General features: G+C 34.7%; 1 protein-coding gene across 8 annotated transcripts in view; it reads left to right on the top strand.

Moving 5' to 3' along the window:
• The window catches only part of ARAP2 (ArfGAP with RhoGAP domain, ankyrin repeat and PH domain 2), a 141263-nt gene that overhangs the window by 78302 nt on the left and 48500 nt on the right, over positions 1–14461 (top strand). For 7 of the 8 annotated variants that reach the window (XR_012042536.1, XM_072861829.1, XM_072861824.1 and 4 more), the window contains 5 exons: positions 1254–1398; positions 3747–3849; positions 4493–4691; positions 6769–6832; positions 13642–13805. Coding sequence is in view for 7 of the 8 variants with exons in the window: in XM_072861829.1 (XP_072717930.1) it covers positions 1254–1398; positions 3747–3849; positions 4493–4691; positions 6769–6832; positions 13642–13805 (675 nt within the window). In the remaining variant the exon portion in view is untranslated. The remainder of the gene's footprint in view (positions 1–1253; positions 1399–3746; positions 3850–4492; positions 4692–6768; positions 6833–13641; positions 13806–14461) is intronic. The other variant, XM_072861830.1, reaches the window with a different exon arrangement.

Here is a 14461-nt window from a genome sequence, read left to right as displayed (position 1 = left end):
AAATAATACTTCTGAGTTGCTCTGCAGATTTTTTTCCTCCACCTTTGTTTTTTTTTTAACGTATAGATGGCAATTACTAGATATTCCAAGTATCTTATTCAAAGTTATTTGAAGATAGGAATTCTTAACTAGGTAATTTAACCATGCTCAGCAACTGTAAATTGTTACACGTTGAAAGCACCCTACAAATATTAGCATTCCATAAACTAGTGTTGCTAAATGCATTTACCCTTGCGAGGTATATATGTGAATAGCAACAAGAGAGATCTCCAATATGTTCTAATGTGAACATGCCATCCTGAAATGGCTATAGCTACTGCCTGTCTATGATGTATTCATTTATCTGCCCCAGTATACAGAATAAATTCTGTACAATTTCATTACTATCTGACACTTGGGCCTGCAGTAGGAGAGAATTGAGCTCAACCACTGATGTACCTAGAAAGGGTTGTTCTATTAGTTTTTCTGTTCTTCAGTTTGTCATCCTCTACTATTTTGGTAGCGTATTTTTAAAAAAAAACCAATCATGTTAAATAACACAACTTCTGATAGTGTTTTCCTTGTGCTTTCTAACATGTGCAGTACAAGTTCTGGCATGTATGACATTGTTTTTTCTAGACTATTTGAAAGGTTTAAATTGTTTTCCTTGGTCTTGTGACAGTGAGTGGACACCCAAGCGTTACCAAACAACGGAAGACAGATTGACTTGGTTTTGGCCTCTAGTTCCAGTAACAGGAAAGAAAGAGTAGTCCTTTTTTGCTACTGCATACTATGACTCACTCACTCATTTTGCTCTCAGCTGTTGTCAGAATATACTGTTCTTGTAGCTTTCAGTGTTTCTAACTTTGTAGCATGTTTTCTTTTTGCTTGCTTAACTCTCTTCTGATAAACGTATGACTATTGTGTACTAGCTCTTCCCCCATCAAGTTCCACAGGAAGTGAAGTAAAAGCCCTATACAATGCTAAAGTTAAATTAAGTGATTTAATATACTCATAAAGTAAAAATAAGTGTGTTATATTTGAAATACTCTTTTCTTAAATTACCATGTGCTAGAGTTTCTGTAGGTTAAGTTGTATCAACACAGACATTGAATTCCTGGCTCACTGAAGTCAATGAGACTGAGATTTCATCATAAATGTATTGCAAGTACAACAGAGCTATGCATCCTTCTATAGGAAGAGGTAACTTCTATAGGAAGAGGTAATTTTTATTATTATGCCAACTGACTTTTCTATTATTTCTTTAATCACAGATTGCAACAAGAGATGGTGCACTTTGGAAAGTGGCTTTCTGAGCTACTATGAAAATGATAAAACTACGACTCCTAATGGTATGATTGACATCAGTGAAGTTATCTGTCTTGTAGTGCACAAGTCAGACTTCTTTTTAAATAGAGGGTAGGTTCCCAAATTAATATTTTGATAAACAAACTCGGGTATTTCAAAGATTTTATTCTGGGTTTTGAGAGCAGTTCATTTGTTCCTGAATTTTGAACATGCAATTTAGAAAAAAATCTGAATTGTTTTATGTTGACTTCAAGAAATAAGTGCTAAGTGGTATTTGGGGATTATTTTTTTTTTTTCTTACAGTGATATAATGAAAATGTTAGGGCAATTTAAAAGGGCAACATAAATTAGATACATCTGTTTCTTATTATAACTGTAATGCATATTCTCAGTGCTTAAAAGGTTACATGATGATAAATTGAACAATTAATACTCATTTTTCTTCCTCGGATTGACCTCTGCCTCAAGCCAAAACTCCTGCTTTGTTTCTTCCTGATAATCAGCAGATTAGAGTTCTCCACAATGATTTCGATTTTGATCACAGATCTGTCTTTGAAACCCATTCTTTGTTCTGCAGTTGAGGACAACAGTGTTAACTGTTGAACATTGTGTTAGCTTGAAGATAACTTTTTTCGTGGTCTTTTCTTTTATAACTCGCTCATCTTATTTGTACATTAAAAACATCACATGGAGATGCACCTAAATCTGAGTTGCATCCCAGTAATACTTGATTTCTTTAGGGCAACATTTTTGTTTAAACTATACTTTGGATCTGTCTAACAACCTCCATAACACTTCCTTTTAAATTCCTTTATGTGTGTGTATATGTAAAATAACAAGATCTTTCTACAGTATAATCCTGTAATGCTTGTAGTTAAAATGCAAAGTGTCTGCAAAGAAAACAGTCTATTCAGTGAGCTTCTGGAAAAGATAATGGGAAGAAAGGACTTTATCTACTATAGTGATAAAGGGCACACAGAGGGGAGAAATCCTGACACATGGTGGTGCCTCAACATGCTATAAAATACAGTGGAGATGGCCTTCACTATTCTGCAGTAGCATAGCTTTGTGGTATCCAGAAAAAAGAAAAATATCACCTTCTTCTGTCATTGAATCTAACCTATTGCTTGCCACATTTCCAAATGGTTCAGGATAATACCTAAATTAAAAACATGTTGGCTGAATACTTCACTTTTAGGGAATGACTAATGTCCTGCTGTCCGTTACCTGCAATTGGATAGTTTTATGAGAAACTTCCCTAAATTCGATATTTCATGTAGTGAAACAATTGGTCCTTAAAATGTCTATTCTATTAGTCAGAATTAAGTATTTACATATCATTTTCAAGGTGGTTATTGAAAATGAGAGAGCTGACTCATGTTCAGTTCTCCAGATTTAGACAAATCTCAGCTCCAGCATTGAGAGGAAAACGCGTGCTCCATCTATTTGGATTCTAGGGAAAGGTCACAGACGAAATCACACTTAAATTGGTGAACCATAATTTATAAATTAAAGACTGACCCTAAGTCCAACAAGATATTTACTTTCCAAATTCCACCCCAATTTCAATTGGTTTGCTTTTTCTTCTTTTACTATCCTATTATTTTGTCAGTTAAAAATGGAAAAAAACAGGGTCCATCTGTTTAAATAATGATATACTTTTTAAAAACAAAACCCCCAAGAAACTCCCCCCAAAAACTTCTAAGAACTTCTTGAGCTACAGCAACTTCAAAGGGTAGTCAAAGACGTCAGAACCAAACGCTTCTTGGTGGTGGCAGGTGATAAAAGGAGTGGCAGTGACCATGCATTTCACCCTAGGAGGTTCAGGATGGATAATAGGAAAAGCCTCTTCATTAGAAGGGTGGTGGTGAACAGGAACAGGTTGCTCAGAGAAACAGTAGTCTCCATCCTCAAAGGTTTTCAAGGCTTTTCATTGCCGTTCTGGTCTATGGTTAGTGATAGTCCCACTTTGAGCAGGAGATTAGACCAAGTGACATCTAAAAATCCCGTTGAACCAACGTTTCTATGATTCTGTGGTAACTTGTTTACAACTTCCCATTCAATGACTTGGTCTGCTTATATTAAACCTAAACAAAATGTTTTGAATGCATAGCAAAAATATACTTGCTGAAATCAAATGAACTTGCAAAAGCAAAAAATTCCCTGTGAATTTCAATGACTATATGTAAACATTTTTTTAATTTCAGAATTACTGAAAAAAGCTATTAAGCAGTAGCCTCTAAACACATATTATTGACCTGAAAAGCACTTTGATCATGTTGTGTTATAAAATATTCTGTTATTAGCTGGGTTGTACTTGTAAGATTGGAGGAGAAATGCAAATGGGTTCCATTCCATAGGTATGAAATAATGAAAAAATAGAGAGAGAAATGGGACTCTCGTGTGTCTACTGTTATGAAGACTAAATACAGCTGCCTTTTTTCTCTTGCTTGCTTTAGGGACATCTTTACCTTTGAAATCTACTTAATGTCAGAACGTGTTTTTCTATTTGGAGCTGAAACTGCATATTCACAAAGAAAATGGACTTGGGCAATAGCTAAGGTAATACTGATAATTATCTTTTCCAGTTAGGCCAGGAGCCTTTGCACAAAGAATAAAGTGTCATTGTTAGCTTAAAATCCTCTGAGAAGACATTCTTGATGAATACTGATCTATCTCATGTGTAAAGGTTTCTTGTGCAGCAGGAAGAAATAACTTCTGTGATTTAATGTTTGAAACAAGATAATAAAATAAAATGGAAAAGGAATTGAAGCCATATTTTAATGCCGACCTTAAGGATATATTAAAGGCACTCTAGTATAAAGACACATACTATATGAATTTATTTCAGCTAAGTTGTTTATGGTTGCAATTCTATTCTTTTATTTGCTGAAACAGAATTCATAAAGCAGTATCGTATTTTATACAGTACCAAATGCTAATAGGCACATTACTAATTAAATCAATTGTAGTTTAAAAAGCAAAAATGTTTGAATTGTAGAGTATGAATGGAAAAAATATTATATTTGATTTTATAATTTAAATTTAGTGTATGTATGGGTTATGAATGATAAATCTGAAAGTCTTATTTTTTTACTGTGGCTTTCATCCTTGAATCTTATAGATTTGCAATATCTTGATTTGTTTTTTTTTAGGGGAAGAGGGTTTTTTTTCTTCATCTGACTCACCCCATTTTCTTTGGTAGCATTTTGTTCCCCCTGTGGCTGAATGCTTATTAGAGAGAGACTGTGACCTGATTGGACAGCTGTACTACAAAGATTGCCATAACCTGGATCAGTGGAGAAAAGGCTGGTTCGCTATAGAGAAGTCGAGCCTTTATTTTTGTCTTGAAATGGAGAATGCTGAAGAAGATTCCATATATCTAAGGAGGTTGCAAGAACTAAGTAAGAATTTTGCTTAATATCTAGAATTCAGGAAATACTCTACAGAATTAATTCAATGTTACGGACATTTCTGTTACATTTTAAAGTCATAAACATTAGGGAGCTCAGTAACTATTCCTTTGCATGAGCCAGATGCTCTCCCAACTCTCATCTAAATATGGAGTTGGTAAAGTTCTGTCTTGGATTTTTTTCCCTACTCAGTGGCACACGCTAGAGAGATTTTTCACAGCTTCATAATGAATGAAGACAATTTTTGTTCCAGTTGCAGCAGTATCTTTCTTACAAGAGTGCAGAATTGAATAATAATATATGACCTTTTGGGATTATTGTGTCATATTTTTGACAGGGCAGAAGTATTCACTGCAGAATGTGTTCTTGAGATGATTGACAGGCCTAGTTTTAAAATACTCAAATGTACCGGAAAAATTATAATTCTCGTGGAAAACTATTTCACAGACTAATAGACTTTTCTTTTTTTCTGATACTAAAAATATCTTTGCTCAATATCATGATGTGGAAAGATAAGAATATTTATACAAATGGTCTTCGATGAACAATTTTATATCATTGTCTGTAATTATGCTCTGAATCCTCTTTAAGCCCTACTTATTTTTATTTTAAGCCCTATTGCCCATATCTGCCCTACTTGTTTTTATATCGAACAAGGCAATGTGTTATGTAGGAAAGTAAAAATAATTTGAGATTTTATATTAAAGTAACATAGAGAAGATAATTTAGTTCTTTATTGATGATCCTCTTTGTAAATTGTTTTGCAGGAACTTGCCTAAATGCCATTGGGCTTTCTACTATTTATTTACTGCCACCTTACATTTGCTGTGAATAACACCATGAAGGTGGTTTTTAATCAGGAATATTTTTATGCCTCTAGCTATCTTTTAATTTGTGAAGACTTTTTGATCTTGATTCATAATTAAAAGGTTAGGCAGTAGGAGAACTGTTTCTGATATTAGTTTTGATAATGCAACTGTAGTTGCTCCTACCCTAATCACAGGAGCATCCAAAATCTGTGTATATCTCAAGTATAGAAATGAAACAAACATTTAGCTTTCGGTTGAAAATTGTTTTTGCTTGGGTTTTGATTTTTAAATATTAGTTGTATAACAGAGTTGTATTTCTTAGAAATATTATATATCTTTTCTTTGATTTCTGGTTTCCCCAAAATAAATTTGCTCCACTATTAAGACTGAATTGTATAACTGAAACTTGCCAAATAATGAATCATCAGTGGAAGTATAGTCATTTACCTTCTTGATATTTGACTCAGTAAATGTAAATGAGGCCAGGATTATGTGTGATACAAAACCATCATATAACATGCATCAGAATATGTTTATTGAACTTCATTGATATTCAGGACTTTACTGTCTCTGGGAATTAGTTGGGATAAGATGTAGATTATATATAAGACCTAAACTTTGAAAGAATTAACTTTTCAGAATTTTGAATTCATAAACAGGTTACATTTAATTTACCATTTTTAGTATAGTGCACAGCATAGTTTTATAAGCACTTTTACTGGAAACTATCCAGATGTATTTTCTGTATTATGTTTAATGTAAGTGTTGTTCAGGGTGCTTTTTTTTTTACCAGGAATAGCATAAGGCAACATAAAGAAGGGTGGCAGTGATCTTCACAGTGTAACATATAACTCACATTATGTTATTGTAAATATCTGCAGCCATTAGAGAGCAAGTAAATTAATGGATTAAAAAATCCAGCTTACTTCTGAATCATTATGTCTTCTAAAACTTGTATTTACAAGCTTAATTTTAATATAATAAAGCACTGTAGCATGTTTTTGCATTAAAATACCTGTTTAACCTTTTTTATAATTTTCTGTATTAATTTTTCTTGTAAATATGAGTGTATTGTGGTATTTTGTGCAGTTTTGTTTCTATTATCAGCAGCATTCTTTATTTGAAATGTTTAAGAATTCCATGCTCCTTTTGTCACTGAAGATCATTTTGTAAAAACATGTCTGTATGTGCATGTATGTGTTTGTCTATATATATGTGTCTGTGTAGATCATATGAACGTGTATGTGTTTTGTTTTCAGCAATCAGTAGTGTGATGCAAAATGGAGAGAAAATAGATGTCCTGCTGCTCGTTGAAAAAGGAAGGTAAGGTTCCCATCTGAATAAAGCTTTGATCTGCTTTTATATTGATGTGTTCGAATTCTTGCTGATCAGTCATGGAGCTTTTTCACTTGCGGTTGCTAGAGAGAGAGTAAATTTGCAGACTTTTTAAAGGAGGGAAAGTCTTTGTGTATTAATTACGTTTCATGTCTGTGTCAGGAAATGCTAACAAGTACTGCTTAATTAAAAGCAGTTTTCCCACTGAGAAAATTATTCCCAGTCAGATTAGTCTGCCAATAACAGTTTCTTCAAAAGGACCTAACTTCTTTTACCCTGTAAAGAAAGAGTACGTCTTTGGAGCATTTACCAGTTGCTTCTCAATTTTTTTATCACTTGCACGAACCCAGAATTCTGTGTCTCAGTCTGTGTAGGTCAGGACTGAGAGGGCACGTATGAGTCTTCTGGTTAGTCTTATTATAATGTCTGAGCTCAGTTAGCACCATACTAGCTAGAAAAAAACATACTTGGGAAGCAAACATGATCCATGTCTGCTTCCAAGTAGGTAATATCCTGCTGAGATGACTCTGTCAAATATAGTGATATGGAAGGTTGAAACTTGAAGTAGGGTATTTCTGCCTCCTATGTGGGTACAAATTTAAAGATGAAAGTAAAATTATTGAAAATAATTCTTATTTTGTAATAGGTTGGGGTTTTTTTATTTCAATGATAGAATATTGGGCAAACGTCTGTATAAGAAGTGGTGCAGTGTTTACACAGTCTTCTGAACAGCCAATAATAGGTTAATAAAGAAAGATCGTTTTTCTCTTTGTTGGGGAAACAAATAAACCACCACAGATACCTTTGGCATCTATTCAGAGCTGGAGAAACTTGTTGGAGAAACTCATTGTAACTTGTGTGTTCTGAATTTTAACTCTTCCTAAGATACTGTTCAAGTTCCAGAATTCAGTAAGGTGATGCAGATCAGAAACACTTTTTCCTGTTGTTTCTTTTTCGAAGATGCATATTGAAAGATTCAGCATTAAGTAAGCTGCATAGACCAACCAGGGAACCAGACGTATCCTGTTCAAGGTGCAGTCCAATAGATGAATACAAACTGTGCATCTAATTTCATAGATAGCAGCACTGAGCAAAGCTCCTAGCTCCAAGTCAGCTTTTATTATTTATTTCATTATAATATTCTGTCAGTGAAGGTAGGTTTTCCCTAAACTACTTTAATAGTTTAATGGAAATTCTGAACTATTTGAAAATAATTTCAACAGGAGCACCAGCTGATTTATGGTGGCCATGAATATGTTTAATTTTTCTTCACTGAAGTCTGCCATAAAGGATTTAATTGCATAGTGTTCACATTATCTTAACCATTAAAAGCCATATGGGTATACAAGCTTTGGCATAGTGATTCTTGCTTAGGATATTATTCCAAAACTATCCAGGTGTTCAGCACAGTTGCATGATAATTGCATCTTGCAGTGATAAGGAATTTAATGTGTGTGTGGGGAAAATGATTAAATATAAAATCACCTTTATCTTTAGACTCAATTATTGTAAATGGAAACAAAACCAGCAATCCTCCTTCTGCCCCTCCAAACCCTAGATAGATTAATTAATACTTTTGAGAAGTCATCATCATCAACTAAATGAGATACATAGTTTCTAGGTTTTCCTATTTTGTCTGTTATGTTATAGTGCTTGTCTAATGCCAAGTTTGGCATAGATTGATCACTTGGAAGAGACCCTATATACTGATCTTTTGACAACTTTCATGTTAATTTGTTAGTCACTTAAATGCAGGATAAATTATAAAATCCCAAAAACCAGTATGTCAAGAATGAAACGAAATGATTAAGATTCTTCCAGAATTAAGAAAAGTTTTTGGGGAAAAAAAACCAAAACGCCAAAACCCACAAAAAACCCCAAAAACAAAACAAAAAAACACCCCACCCTTTTTTGCATAAAGAAATACATGTGGTTGATGTGTTACAACATCTTGCTAAATTTTATTAGAAGAAACGATGAAAATACCTTGAGTATTTTCTTACTGAAGCTCATACTGTTCTTCCTTTTGTTTTTTTTTTGTTACTGACTTCAAACTAACTTCCCATTACTTACAAATACTTATGCCTTTTTTCAAGTGTCAGTCATTGGGTTGATTAATTAGGGAAGATCAAACATTACATGTATCATGCACCTTTTTCTCCAACCCAGCTGGAAATCCTGACTTCTCACTACACTGTTTTCTTATGCCATAATCAGATGGTCATTTGCCTCATCCTATGTTCTGCTTTCATAGTTAAAATGCTTCTTGACTTCTTGCTAGAAGTGGCAAACGATTTTCCAGATTTCTGTGGCTGACACTTCCCTCTGTCACATAGAGATGTCTTCTGGTTTGCTCCATATTCAGTTTGGGTTTTTTTCCCCTCGATCTGTCCTATCTATTTGTAAAATTCCTGAAGTAACTGGTGATACTTGGTCTCTTGTTGCCATCCAAACAGAAGTTGCATAGTGGATAGGTGAAGAAGCTACTCCTGTGTAGTTTAACAGAGGTCAACAGAGGGATCTGTACACTGAAGAGAGGAAAGTAATTTTTAAATATATCTTTTGTATATAAAATCTAATGCAAATTCTCTAATGCCATACTTTAAGGAAAAACAGTTGTGCAGATAATTTATTTTCAAATGTTTCTTCTTTTTTTTCCCTGTAATCATTTAAGCTCTCTCTTAGGTGTTTGTGAATGTTTTCAGACCATGCTGTAATCCAGATGTGCTCTTTTTTTTTCCCTGTTACGCTTCTCTTGTAGTTAGCTCTTTCTTATTATAGATAATAAACCTTCCCTACATACTGGCACAATTTCTTTATGCTGATGGTTCATTAATTACAATGCTTTCTTCTTAACCCTTTGATGATAGCAGTAAGATTTCTTGTAAAATGCAGTTATGAGCACAAAATTCTAGAATCCAGAAATAATCTAAACATAAGACTGAGATGAGTGAAAGGACTCGTGCTTCCAGTATGATGTGCTGGATGTGAGGCCCTTAGTATTGTTTGAAGAAATATTGCTGACTTTTGTTATATATCTGTAATTATTAGTGGAATTCCCATGCTTTAATCGCAATTTGATTATTCCTATATAATTTCATAGCAATGCGTACCTTTTTAGTACTTCTGTTTTCAGACATGTAGATTATTAGAATCACTTGAAAATTGCTGGAGGGCACTGGGTTGTGCTGACGTCTGTTTCTCACCCTTCATCCCCACAATCCTTACGCAGAATCACTTAGTATCACTGCTTTCCCAATGCAGAGTTATGCAGCAAAGCATACAGACATAGCTAAAGCTAGTGGACTTTGCAAGATGGGTTAAAGAGAAGCCTTTGCACTGTTGTGGATGAAGTGTGCTCATGTATGTTGTTTGCCTGACTACTGGTGCAGAAGGATGTGGTGGCAGTCCACGATAAAGTTGAAAAGCTAACAGTAGCTTCCTTGATGTTGAGACTTGGTGATCTTGGACTGCTGCAGTCATTTGTGGCAATTCAATTGCCTCAATTCACTAAGGCAGAAACCTATGTTGGTGGGTCGTCTTGTTTGTTTGAGTACTTAAATTATTAATTTCTTGGGTTTGGACTGTATGTGCTTCACACTTAACAGAGCAAAAACTCTGCCATTATTCACCATGTAATCACTATTGCTAACTAGTTGTCATGAAGTGTGTGCTCTGTATCAATTTTTTGAACTGGAAGAAGTAGCACATATATAAACATACTGTAGAAGGCACTGAATTTATATTGGAGGAATGCATTTTGGTTCAGAGTCTGTGCAAAGTAGTTGTTAGTCTGCATGATAGGTAGATCTTTGTAAACATTACAGTAAAAATTCTTTCAAACATGATTACTTCTATAAGCTTAGAAGTATTTTTGACATTAAGTTGCTCTGTTTTGTGGTACACGGGACATCAGTACACTTCAGCCTGTGTTTATATGCTTAGTCTTAAGCCTTACATTTAATATAACTTTATATTTTGATAGTAGCAATTAGTTCAGTGAGAAATACATGTATTTGTTATTACCACTGTCTCTGAAAACTGTGTGGAAGAGATGATGACATTGACATGAAAAGCAGAAGCTAGATCTGCAAAGCTGTCTCTATTGCTTCATGGAATTCTGTAGAAGACTTCTGCTGTGTTTTGAGGAAAGTTCTGCTTTTCTGCTGGTAACTATTTCCCCTTTCCTTTTCATACCACCTTCCAGCTTCATGGAGATCAACAAATGGTTTCCAAGTAGGAAAAATATGTTGTTAAGTTTGGCTAAAATTGTTAAAATTAGAAGGAATGCTTAAACTTCTTACTCATACATTGTTGTATGTTTTTATGATTTAAATATATCCCAGGTGTGCTATCTCTGCCAAAAATACTGTGGTTTGAGATAAGCTTTCTAAGGCACTTCACAGTAAATTGACTGAATTCTGAACCATGTCTGGTACTGGTTTCATTTCCTTTTCTCCCTTCTTCTCTTTTATGCTGTTGTAGTAAATGCTGAAATTGCTTCTCGGACTTCCCTGACTTTCTTAGGTGACTGCTCTGGAGATTTTTGACTGGGTGAAGTTGTTAATTTTTTGGAAAATAATTAGTTGCCTTCCATGAATGATCCAGGTTCCACAATAGCAGCAAGATTTTTCACGTTTATATTTTTTACCAGCAACTTCTCTTTCATGACTGTGTTGGTGCTATAAGACTGCTACTTAAAGAGATATCCCATTTTCTTTGTTAATTATTAAGTAACTTCTTCCTCTGTAATTTGAATTTAACTCAACAGCTTTTCAAATTTTAGAAAACAATGAGAGCATCATCTCTTGGTAGTTCTGATATGTTTTTTCTAATGTGATGCATTGAGGGGAAGATGGGAAGATCCACAGAGTACAGGATGGTCTTTTTCACATAGTTTAGGTAACTCATATATCATGACAGTTAATTCAGAGGCACATGATTTAGACTTTCATATCTCTGTGAAAAAATACAGATAAGTTTAAATTACCTTTTGAAGTTCAATACACTACTGTATTTCCTCTCTCCTCCTCTGGTGCCGATTCATTGATATACAGCAGAGTTGCCCTTTTCTTGTTTAGAAGTAATAATATTTTCACTTTACAGTATGCTGCTTCCTGTACATATCATGATTCTTTAGATAACAAAAAATAATCTGTTGAGACTTCCATTTATCCTTTCGCATAATACCGTAATGCAAATCCTGCTGTTCTACAGGGAAAATAAAAAGATGGTAATATGCATATATGTGTGCATCTCTTGTGTTGGGAAGCAACATAAATCTTTTGTAAATCATAGTCCTAACCTCTGCTGATCTGTGAGCAGTACTAAAGGAATAGTGTAACATGCACTGAGTGGAAAAGAGTCTGACAGTACAAACTTTTTCATTTCCTCTTGTAAATGGCTACAGCAGTACCGGAGGATGTCAGGGTGATGTGTTGTTTGGAAGCCATTGGTTGGGAGCCACCCATGTAGGATATCCTTCTGACAGGTCTTCAGAAAATTGAATTAGGCACTCTCATTTTACTGTAAAAATTTGAAAGCTTTATGCAAAGTATTGGTTTTTCTTAATGGAAGAGAGAGGCTGAGTGTTTCTACTAGCCAGGCATGTGTGGTGGTTAATACAACTGTCAAAGTCATGAAGTAGAGACTTTTTTAAAAGGGGCTTCAGTAAGATGAACTATTTTTTTGTCTCCTACTCTGCTGCTGAATGGCTAAGTCTATATGGTGCATCCTGAGAATACTTCAGATCCTGGGTCTGTGTGTGTACATTGACTGCATCCTCGCTTCCTATTGAGACAGGAATGCTAGAATGGAAATGTTTATGAAAGCAAAATTGCAAGAAGCTGATAAAAAAAATTGAAATTAAATATTCCATCATTATATGAAATGCTCTGCATTTTTTTCTAAATAAAATAATCAAAATGAATGCTTGATTATATTTTGATGAAAGTATTTTCATAGAAGTTCAGTAGAACATTTTAACTTTTCCTAATTAGCAAATAAATTGTCATTAAAGAAATGAATCCCTTACATTTCTTTAGTGGGAGACAAAGAGTATGTATGTAGAAAACTTTGCTTGCTATTTTAACACTTAAAACAATTGTTTATTACATACATGCATATGAGTGGACATACACCCTTAAACTTTTCAATTGTCTCTTAGAAGGTAACCTGTCAAGGGTAAACAGAGGAGATTGTTGCGTGTTTAAATAATAAAATCAGAACAGGGCCATGCTTTGAGATAAACAGGTAATTAAAGAGTTGCATTAACTTATTCTACCTCAACTCTTAGTTTTTTCATATGTGTTCCTTAGCTCTGTGATTGCCTGAGGGTGATCACTTTGATACATGTAAAAGAGGGAAGTTCAATATGTCTCAGCTCCTCTACAGAAGTTTGGGGGGGGTGGGGAGTAGAAAAGAAGGAAAGCCTTTTCCGGTATTGGAAGATGTCTCTAAATCTCTCTTTCCCACTGAACTGTGACTTGGACTTATGAATGCACAGTGTAGGAGCAGGACTGAAGAAGAGTAATTAAAACATTGGTCAGGTCCTTTCAAAGGCCTGTGACAGTGTTTGTGGATCTTTCATTTACTGTGACACTGCTAGTACAAATATAGTTGGAAAAAAAAGGTGCTGTAACAACAGGCCACCACGACAGCTTTATGTGGTAGAAGGTGCCTTGATGTCTTATTCCAAGTAGTTCTTATTTTTTCTGGCCATCTACTATGTTGCTATAGTAAAATAACATCAGTTGTATATTTCTTTTCTGCATTCAAAATATTTTTATACTTTTCAGAACGCTATACATCCATGGCCATACGAAGCTGGATTTCATGGTCTGGTATACTGCAATTGAAAAAGCAGCAGGTACAGATGGTAATGCGTTACAAGATCAGCAGCTCAGCAAAAATGATGTTCCTATTATAGTGAACAGCTGTATAGCATTTGTTACACAGTATGGTAAGTATAGCAGATTTTATTCAACTTAAAATCATTTGTATAATACCTAGGCCCCCACGCCATCAGATCTTATTGAATGAGTTTATATATTACCTAAAGTAAAACCATACCCCTCGTTAGCCTTGCCGCTCTTTGATGTGGTGGTGAATTACGCTGCCACACATCTGAGAATGGGCAGTTTGGGGAAATACAACTTGGTACATTCCCTTTATAGACACCTTCCTATTTTAAAAATTGACTTGTTTGCCTGATGTAGCTCAGCTTTGAGGTCCAGTGCCTCAGTGCAGAACACCTCAGCCCTGAAAATAAGCTATGTGAACTAGGAAAGGCTATGGCCTGGAATGGTCAGCACATCTTCTGGGAAACTGATATTAACTGTGGAGCTGAGTTCAGTCTTAAGGCTGCTGTTTTTTCAGCATAATAGCCTAAGGACGTATAGTCAGTTACCATTTGTTTAAGTAAATTTTGCCAGCATAACTTTCCACAGCCTTAGATCATATGCAGGTGATGTCTGTGTCCTTTTTACTACTGCAAATTCATCAGTTTTCTTTTGAAATGTTAAACACATATCAACCTTGTACAAATCTGTCTTCAGGATAAATGTGTCTGTAACCTCTGTCAGTATGAGAAAGCCTAATTTATATTTCAGTGATTGA

Source organism: Ciconia boyciana, chromosome 5, assembly GCF_034638445.1.
Source record: "Ciconia boyciana chromosome 5, ASM3463844v1, whole genome shotgun sequence".
Taxonomy (NCBI): domain Eukaryota; kingdom Metazoa; phylum Chordata; class Aves; order Ciconiiformes; family Ciconiidae; genus Ciconia; species Ciconia boyciana.
The sequence above is the reverse complement of the archived record's forward strand: the minus strand, read 5'-3'. Positions and strand labels throughout refer to the sequence as shown.